Source organism: Protopterus annectens, chromosome 5.part1 (assembly GCF_019279795.1).
Source record: "Protopterus annectens isolate FY-2018-M chromosome 5.part1, PAN1.0, whole genome shotgun sequence".
Classification (NCBI taxonomy): domain Eukaryota; kingdom Metazoa; phylum Chordata; order Ceratodontiformes; family Protopteridae; genus Protopterus; species Protopterus annectens.
The window spans coordinates 767,148,443-767,159,172 of NC_056736.1; the positions used below are offsets into that span (position 1 = coordinate 767,148,443).

Below are 10,730 nucleotides of genomic sequence, written 5' to 3' on the forward strand. Positions count from 1 at the left end.
TGAGTTTCTGACTTCACTTCTTCATCTTTCTATTCTTTAGGTAAGGTTTAATAGAGGCTCTTTCATTGAGTCCTCTTCCTTTGTTTACTCTAAAGGCTATTATCCATTGTGACGCTCTATTTTCAGTAAAATGTCTGATGTCACCTTCTCTAATACTTGGTACAATAACCTCTATAACTCTGAATTTAAATTTATGTGTCTCCCCTTCTTGCATAACATGTTTGGACAGAGCATTATGCTCACTTTTAGTATGAATATTATAAAGATGTTCCCTTATATGATCTTTAAAAACTCGGTTGGTTTTACCAACATAGAATGAGTGGCAACATTGGCAATCTGCTAAGTAGACCACGTGAGATGTCAAGCAAGTAGCTGCTGAAGTAAATGTGAATTTTCCCTTGCCTATCAATGCAGACAGAGGTATGAGGAAGCCCAGGTCGATGAGCCAAGGCAGCCAGAAAAGGAAATTTTCTGGAGACAGGAATGCCAACCAAACAATCAAGAAAATGTGGGGCAGAATGGATAGTCATTGATTTGGAACATCTCCAGCTATAAATTAACTGCTGATGAGATTAATGTCCTTGGAAAAGGTTTAAATTTCATTCCAAGTCATGATAGTACCTTAGCTGACACCATTTTAGATTTAAAAATATTTTGCAGAAATGTTATGCTGCATTTAGGTTTTGGAAGTGACTCTAATGAGCATAGGATGATGTTCAAAATACTGAGTACATATGTCCCTAACAACCACCCTTTGGTGGATGCATACTTTAAGTTAACAGAAGAAGAACTATACAAGTTCTATGGTAATAAAAAGAAATCAAAAGCAATTAAAAATAAGAACAATCTGAATTACAGAGAGAGAGAAGCACTCAAAAGGCTACAAAGTAACTCAGAAATCACTATCAGGCCGGCTGATAAAGGCGGTCCAATTGTCATTTTAGACACAAAACAATATATTGCACTCATGAGAGAAATGTTGTGATGAAAAGTTTTACAACTTAGTGCCTATAGATTATGTTCATCAAGTGATGGACTCTATTTCTGCCACTTTACTGGATAATTTAAGAAGTGGTGTTATTAATGGAGAAATTTATAAATATTTAAGAGTAGAGAATCCTTTGATCCCAATAATACAGGGCTTACCTAAAGTACACAAACATAGCAAAAAAACCTCCAATGAGACCTATAGTGGCAGGTGCAGGATGGGCTACAGAGCTACTCTCTTTGTTTGTAGAAAAACATCTACGCCCAGTCACTGATAAAAATAAAATAGTTTTAAGAGACACTAAACAATTTCTCATTGATTTATATGAGAATACGAATTTAGAGAGAATTCAAGGAGAAACCATCTTTGTCACATTAGACGTCCAATCACTATTTACTATCATACCAAATGAGTTTGGCATACAATATATACATGAATATCTGGTTATGAATAGTGACTATAGTTTGATACAAATAGATCTTATATGTCATTTCCTCGAGATTATACTCGAGAATAACAGCTTCACCTATGATGGGGACATGTATGTCCAGTGTGATGGCGTAGCTATGGGCACGTCATGTGCCAATAGCTATGCCAACATGTTTTTAGCACACTGGGAACACACTGTCCTTTTTAAGAATTATATGTATATGCAATATGTTATGTTTTACCATCATTTTGTGGACGACCTCTTCCTAATTTGGACAGGAACTCAGGCACAGTTACTAATTTTTAAGAATCAGATTAACACCTTAACTGAATGTCTAAGATTTACTATGGCCTCATCTAGTAAAAGAGCGGAATACCTTGATCTATATGTAGAGAGACTACATAATGGTTCTATAAATACAGGGGTATTTAGAAAACCCTGTCATAGGAATTCTTTATTATCTAGACAAAGTATGCACCCAAACTATGTCTTTAGAAACTTAATAAAAGGACAAGGGATGAGAGCCTCAAGGCTGAACCCCACAGAAGAAGGCTTCAAGAATGAAATTGTTGGCTTAGAAAAAAGGTTGACAAAGAGGGGCTATCACACCAATGAAATCAAGAGAAATTTAATTGATGTCATTAGTCTTAGGGATAGTAGGGCCTAACCATACTATGGACCGCAACAGAAAAACACTGTAGAGTCTGTCAATACCTCAGTAAATAAACAATTGAAAATTTATTTGTTTTATACATGTGATAACAAAGAGCTGAGGGAAGTGTTTATGAAAAATTGGTCCATACTTACAGTGGACTCTGATATAAATAGTCTGCTAGGCACAAAACCCAGTTTCTTTTATAAAAATAAGAAGAATTTAAAAAAGACTGCTTTGTCATGGAAAAAAATGCAGAAACACATAAAGATAAAGAATACAGTACTCAGCCCTGTGGTAAATGTAATTTTTGTTCATATATTAATACCAGTAATAAATCTGTACATCCAGATACAGGTCAAGAATTCACATTTACTTCAGCAGCTACTTGCTTGACATCTCATGTGGTCTACTTAGCAGATTGCCAATGTTGCCACTCATTCTATGTTGGTAAAACCAACAGAGTTTTTAAAGATATAGGTAGATTTTAAGTATAAGGGAACATCTTTATAATATTCGTACTAAAAGTGAGCATAATGCTCTGTCCAAACATGTTATGCAAGAAAGGGAGACACATACATTTAAATTCAAAGTTATAGAGGTTATTGTACCAAGTATTAGAGAAGGTGACATCAGAAATTTTACTGAAAATAGAGAGGCACGATGGATAATACCTTTAGACCAGACAAAGGAAGAGGACTCAATGACAGAGCCTCTATTAAACCTTACCTAAAGAATAGGAAGATGAAAAAGTGAAGTCAGAAACTCAAATTATTTGATTTCTGACGTCTATGCTTGTATTATGGCTATATTATAAATCAGTGCAGGTTATATGTGTTATAACCGTGCTGTATAACCCCTATATATTTTGAACTATATTCTTGAATTGTGTTCTTGAATTACATTCTTGAATTGTGTTTTGAGCAAGCTGTTGCAGTGCATTTATTATTTTATTTCTGTATAAATTAGTGCATGTTATATGCGTCATATTTGTGCTGTATAACTTTTATACATTTTATATTGAGCAAGTTATTGCTATACTTTTATCATTTTACTTCTGCATTATTACCTTTGCTTTTATTTTTGCATTTTTGTATAAATATTTAAATTAGGCACATGACTATGTTAGAAGTGTTCTGATTGGTAATGACACATTTTGAAATAGTTGAAGGTAGTATATAAGGAAAGGAAAAGTGTGTTTGTTCTTGAAGGTCTGAGGCAGCTATCTAGCGAAAGTGCTTACCGTTTTTATGTCACTCAAATAAATGAACTGTGAGTTGTGAATTTTACACAGACCGGACTTGTTACTTGGATAAATCCTTCTGTTTGAAGAATATATGCTGTTTGAATTTTTCAGCCAAAGGCCTGGTTGCCTCGTCGTAATCCTGAGTTTTGGTTTGATATAATCCTACAAGATTCTGTTAAATGCTTTATGTGTATTATAAATAAACAAAATTTTTTTTTTTTAAATTCGGCTTACCTGAGCTGCAAGTAAAACAGTTCTTCTAACATTACCTGCACAGTAATAACTGTATAAATCCTGTCTGGGTAAACTGGACAAGTCCTCAAAGCATAACTGCAATCTTATTAGCTCAAAATGCCAAAAATATTATAACCAGAGTTCGTTACAGACATAAGCCTAAATTTTAATTCTTTGATACCCACGTTGTGCTGTTCATGGATTCAGGGGGATATGAGGTTATCTTAGCACTCAGTGATAGAAAGCAAAGATCTAATACTGGAAGGACGTCAGTCCATCACAGTCATAGAATGCACTGAAAGACAAAATACATGCATATACATAGGATCATAAGATCATAGAAATTCACTAGGCTATTGGCCCTGAGGCCCTTACAAGCCTAACTATGTATTTAGCCCCTGTTCCAACAAGTCAGCACCTGATGCCCCTGTCCAGGTAGAATCCCAGGGGTGTATGCTCTGTTCCCCATCCAGATATCCAGGTTGCGCTTAAAAAGGGTTAATGAGGTACTCTCCTTGACGTGGAGAGGGAGTCTATTTCACAGAAGGGGGGTCTCTGGGACACAAATCTCTCCTGCCAACAAGTCCTATTGATGTCACAGACCAGGTTGAGGTCGTGCATGTGGGTTATTCGAGTGGAGCCTGACTTGTGCATAACCAGCAGTCCCATCAAGGTGGGTCTAAGATTGCTTTGTATGCCAGACAGAGGTCACCTCTGAGAAGTCTGTAGGAGACTGAGTAGAGGGAAAGGGCATTTAGCCTATCTGTGTAGGGTAGATGTTTTAGGCCCTGGATTCTCCTGGTGAAGAACCTCTGTGGTCTCTCCAGCTGCTTCATGTGCTTTGTGAGGTACATGCTGAAAGGGGTATTGTACTCAATAATGGGTCGAAATAAGGGAAGATGATAGGGATGTTATGGCTACCTTGTCCCTGGATGAGATACCCTTACTAATGAGGTGGACCATGTAAAAAGCTTTCCGTACAACTGAGGCAATATGGTGGTCAAAAGTCAGTTTGCTATCAACCTGAGTGCCCAAGTCCTTCACGACTGGTTGCATGCTTAGGACCTTGTTGTTAATGTGATAATTTGTGGGGACATCACTCTCCCCAAAGGGGATGATGATGCATTTTTTGGCATTCAGTTTGAGGCCATGTTTCTGGCACAAGTCATTTGTTTGGGTGAGACCCTCTTGGAGGATGTCCACATCACTAGTGGAATTGATGACAGCACCCAGCTTGCAGTCATCTGCAAACTTGGTCAACCATAGCCTACTGGTTTAGGCCTGTACTTCAGAAAAGTATATCCTAAATAACAAAGGCCCAAGAGCGATCCCTGGGTTACACTACTCATTACAGGTTGACTGCTTGAGGTGGCTTCCTCTATTTTGATTAGGTGGGCTCTATCAGTGAGCCAGTTTGCTACCCATCTGGTAACATATGGATTGATGCCTAGTTGAGAGAGTTTATCTATTATGCCTGAGTGGGGAATAGTGTCAAAGGCTTTGGTCAGGTCAAGGTAGGCAGTGTGCACCATCTTCCCTTCATTCATGACTTTGTTAACTGCCTCAGAGTCGTTGACCAAATTTAACAAGCATGATCTCCCCTTGATGAAACCAAACTCTGTGGGATAGATTGTTTGGAGGTTGCCAATGTCCTTGTTACTGAGCTCCATGATAATTCTCTCCATAGCCTTGCAGATCAGGCTAGTTAAGCTGATGGGTCTATAATTTCTTGGATCAGTGGATGCTCTATCTTTGTGCAAAGGGATGACAGCAGCTGTCCTCCAGTTGGCTAGGATGAAGCCGGTACTCAGGCTTTGGTTGAATTGGGTCCCTAATGGTGCTGCAAGTTCTAGCCTGAGTTCATGTAGGATGCAGCCTGGGATGTTATCGGGTCCCATAAAGGCTGTATTTTTTCCCTTTGAGAGGGCAGTGATGACTTGGGAGGGGGGCAGGTGCTGAGTATGTCCTGATTTACTGACAGGAGGCAGAGGGGTGACGTTTTCACTGAACCCGTCTGCCAGCAGGTTGGCTATATCTATAGCATTTGTATATGTGGTGTCCTTGACTAGCAGTTCTGAGCAGATCTGGGTGCTTCCCTTGAGATTGTGGACATATCTGAAGAAAGCCTTGTGATTGTCTTTAGTAGATGTGGCCAATATGGACTCGAAGTTTGCTTTGGAGGATTTCACTAGTGCTCTTATTTGCTTGTTCAGGCTAAGGAGAGATTGCTTCCATTTAGGCACCTGCTCCCTCTTGGTCCTGGGCAGCAATTTTATTCCTTTTGTTATAGAGTTTATTTATTGCAGATGTCTACCAGATAGGTTTGCTCTTCCTTGAGGAGGAGGATTTTGTCCTTTTGGGTATTCCTGATTCCATGCAGCTATATAAATGCACGTATGGTACTTTGCTTTAGGTTTGGACATACGTGCTAGTTCCTATGGCGGGGGAGGGGGCTGTGAAGCTGTTTATAACTTCCCTTGGGAGGTTCTTATCAGCTTTGGAGAAGATTTTTTGTTTGACCCTAACTGGGGTGGGGGGTCAGGGAAGATGGTGACTTCGAATGTGACCGTTTTGTAGTCAGATCTTACCAGGGAGGATGACACTGTAGGGATGCTGCAGTGGTTACTCATGTTGGTTAATACCAAGTCCAAGATATTTTCACCTGTTGTGGGGGTGTCAACCAGCTGGTCCAAGGCATTTGCATTGACAAAATCAAGGAATCTCTGGACATTTGTGTTTTGGCATGAGTAGTTCTTCCAATCTATGTTTAGATAGTTAAAGTCACCCAGGATTAGGGTAAAGGGTTGAATCTTGAAAGATTCAAAGAGGTCCAGCTAGGTGGCGTGGGTATCATGAGTCAAACTAGGGTGCCTGTAGCTAGCTATTATTTGAATAAGGGCCCTGTCAATTTTTTAGTGCCTCCTGAGTGTCGTACTGTTTGACCAGCCTGGAGATTTGTATGTCTTTTATATATATTGCAACTACATCTCCTTTTGCTTTGCTGCCCATGGTTTGGGGTCTGACTGTATGATAGGATGAGTAACCTGGTGTGGCTGGGGTACTCTCCACAGCTTTGAACCAGGTTTCAGTGACTGCACAAATGTCAGTATCTTCCAGGGTTAAGAATGCTTGCAATGAGTGCAGTTTCATGTTTCGACTCCTGGCATTTAACAGCATGACCTTTAATTTGCATTTTGATGAAATTTTCATGTTGGTAGTTTTGACCTCATGGCACTATAGGGTAGGCAAGAGCCTTTGCCAGGAGCCTGAAGCCCAAGGCAGACAGGTGCAGGCCATTTCTGGCAAAGCATCATGGTCTGTCAATCATGTCTTCCCAGGCTGTCACATATGGGATCCCCTTTGAATGACACCAGAAACGAAATCTATTGTTAAAGTCAATCATTATCTGTTTGCATTGCGGCATCATTCTGGGTGATGGTAGAATGCTGCTTAAGTCTGGGAACATACCTACCTGGAACACATATTCAGTGAGCTCGATCATGTATCTCTTCATATAGTCCAGGGAGGTATGTCTCAAGTCATTTGCGCCAACATGGACTATGACAGACTCATAAAGGTACCTGTTGTTGAGAGACTTGGGAGCATGGGTGATATAGTGGATTCTGGCACCTGACAGACAACTAACCATGACTTTTTCCTTATCCAGCCTAGTGAGGGGCACATCTATGTGTCTCACAATGGAGTCTCCTATGGCTAATATGTTGGGTTTATGTTTAGGCCTTATTGGCTGTGAGACAGAGGTGTGTGGCTATGTGTGATGTGTGGTGTGGTGGGCAGTGGAGTTCATGTGTGTATTTGCCCTGGAGATCTCTTTTGTTTGGGTATGTTTTTGTTGAGGACCTCCACATATGTGGGTGCATGTTGTGTAGGAGTGGGTGGTGTTTGAAGTATGGTGTTCATATTGACAACCTTCTCAGTACTAGATATACTGGCTTGTGAGGGAGAGAGCATTAACTCCAGGTTCTTAATGTAAATGCATCTCTCACAAATTGTGTTCCTAGGTGGTAGAAGTAGAGATTTGTCTGTGTACATGAGGCAGTTGCTACGCTATCTCAGGATGCCCAAATCAACTAGCCTGACAGGAGAAACCATAGGATATTGTCCATCCATATTTGTCAGAATCTGAGGGAGAGAAGCCAGAGAGAGCTAAGAGTGTAAAGGGTGGAAGATCTAAGAGTAGTACTACTAGGTGATCACACACATGCTACTAAGGGAAAACTTGTAGCTGGAATATTGATACACATACACCCACATATAAATATATATACACATATATATATATATATATATATATATATATATATATATATATATATATACATAAAAACACATGTAAACATATATCCAGATGTATATACTTACGCACAGATATGTATACATACATGCACACTGATATACTTTGATATACAGAGACAAAGAGAGATACACACACCCACACACACACACACACACACACACACACACACACACACACACACACACACACACACACACACACACACACACACATATCACACACATTTGAATTTTTGTTTAGTTATTTGCACTTAAGTAAATATTTTTCTCTCTTTCTGACTTCAGAAATCTTTGTTTTTCTCCCATTTTAGATCCAGGATACTGGCGTGATGTGGACTGCTCCACGGTCAGACCTTTTGTCTGTGAAATTGTGTGAGGAATGAGTGAATCAAGATAATCTGCATCTGTCTCTGCTTTGTATCACATGCTTGATTTATTATTGCTAACGCTGGGGTAGCTGACTGCAGCTCAGAGGATCTGATCCATTTTGCTGTAAATGATATTTCTCACATTGTAATTAAAGAAGGGCTGGTGTGTACTTAACTTGGAAGAGCAAAGTTTGTTATTAGTTTGTTGTCTGTCTTAAACAATTAGAGATTGATTCAAGGAATTTATGAACCAAAAACAAACCAGCTTCTTAAAAGTGATGACATTCATGATTGTTGTTAATGGTCTCTTTTTCTGTCTCAGAAGAAAGGATTTCTTATGAGGTCAGTGATTTTGCTGATTGCTTGCTTTGTTTTGCACATTTTGACGATGTTATGTGCTATAGATATTTTCATTATTCTGTAATAAAGAGTGATTGATACATAACAACATTTAACATTACAACATTCTTTAAAAGATTCTTGCGTCGAAATTGATAGGAAATAATAAAACATTTTATCATGCTAGCAAAATTGTGTCATTTAAATTCTTCTTTGCATACCTAAATATGTGTTATTGTATTTTATTTATGGTTGTATGCATACGTGTATGTAGGTACATGTCTATTTATATCCATTTGTTAACTGGAATGGTTGGACTGGGGTGTTAACCACATTTCAGCAGAATACCATGGTGAAATTCTCTATATGTAATACAGTTTACAACCAAATATAGCACAGGTAAAACAAATTGGTGTTATGCACATGAATTATATAGAAGCTGTGTACAATGAGCAGTGAAAAATGCAATTATAGGGCACAAAGCACCCCAATTACACTCCAAATGCAGGGAAAATGCAGGCTTATTAAACACTTGTCTGATGCCAGAAAGGTGCTTAACAAGCTTCTGTTAAACACCCCTCATCAGTGTTTAGCTGTGCTCCTGCACTGCAACATTAACAGCTGCCAATGGCAGAAAGCTGTCAGACTCTTAATTCAGACTGTTTCTTTTCTTTTTTTCATCCTTAAAAAGGAAAAGAAAAAAAGTCTAAAGGAAATGTTTAACAGCTTTTCTTTACCCTTCTGTGATGGCTGCTGTCTGTGTGGCAGTGGTAAATGCTTTTAAATGTATAAAATGCTCATTGCTACAGCAACTGTAGTATATGGCAGCAGATAAATCTTCATACACTACAAAGAATTATAATTGGATCTCTCTGATGTTAAGCCAAGTTGTTATGTAATCCTAACACTGATGTCAACCAGCTCTTGAGCTTTGCTCTTCTTGTGAATTTCTTGGCATCCATGCCTCGAATCCAGTACAGCCTACTTATAATTGGAGACCCAGTCATAATCCTCTTTGTTGATTTTAAGATACAAATGGAGAGTTAAACATTCAGTGACTCTTTTGGGATGTACCTCCTGGCATCATACATTGACAGTTCTGCTCTGGTACTGCTCCCCTATCATCCAGATGGGGCCCTTATAGCAACATGGATGCAATCTCTTACACTAAGCACTGCATGGCACTGGTTCTGTCCTGTGGTCTCACACTAATCACTGCATGGTACTGGTTCTGTCCTGTGGTGACACTGGGAAACGGGTACGGTCATCCAGCTGAACCAAGAATATATTTCGGACCTGCTGCAGTACTTATACGACAGAAGCCTGTGAGATAGCTAACCATTTTATTGGCAGTTACTGTCTTCCAGGCATTTTAGGAACCACAAAAATAAACTTTGTATTCCAGAACGCCAAATAATATTTAGGAAACAAGTCAAGAAATTACATATTACATATAAACATATATCTCAATGGTCCCTGATTTTGTCTCAGATTTTTGCCATGTCCCTAATAAAAATTTTTAATTTTCTGGTAAATTACTGAGGATCTCAGTCAGTCAATCATATCAGTCATAGGATCATAGGATTATAGGAGATTGCTAGGTATCAACCCGGAGGTCATTTTAAGCCTAGCCATTTCAACACAATGTAATGCCATAGAGGTACTAGTCAATACCCAAGACTGCATTTAGTGATGACTGCCCATGTCCAGGAGGGCTGTGAGTGCTATCCCGGATAAGAATTTACAGTGCCTCATCCACTCATCCCAGTTCCTCTTGAACAGTGTCATAGAGGTGCTCTGTTTCACATGAATTGGTAGCCTGTTCCAAAGACGTGGCAGTCACTGGAAGATAAATCTATCCCTCCAGCATGTCCTATTTAAGTTGCAGGCCATATTTAAGTCCCTGGAAATGGGTATCCCTAAACCCATTTGATTTACAGACATGCAGTAAGTATATTAGATTTGGGTCTTGGGTTGCTCTGTAGGCCAGGCATAAGTCTTCCCTAAGAAGTCTATATGATACAGAGAGTAGTGACAGGGATTTTAGTCAGTCCATGTAAGGCACATGGTGGAGGTCCTTGCTCTTCTTTGTTGGAAACCTCTGAGGTCTCTGTAATTGCTGTAGATGCTTAGTACAGTACATACCAAATGGGGCA

At 39.2% G+C, this 10,730-nt stretch overlaps 1 protein-coding gene across 1 annotated transcript in view; it reads left to right on the forward strand.

Annotated features, from left to right (window-relative positions):
• LOC122803316 (proteoglycan 3-like) overlaps positions 1 to 8,752 on the forward strand; it is a 257,685-nt gene extending 248,933 nt beyond the window's left edge. The window contains exon 6 of the mRNA XM_044072882.1: positions 8,179 to 8,752. Within this exon, the coding sequence (XP_043928817.1) occupies positions 8,179 to 8,243 (65 nt within the window). The 3' untranslated portion in view covers positions 8,244 to 8,752. The remainder of the gene's footprint in view (positions 1 to 8,178) is intronic.
• Positions 8,753 to 10,730: the final 1,978 nt, after the last annotated feature.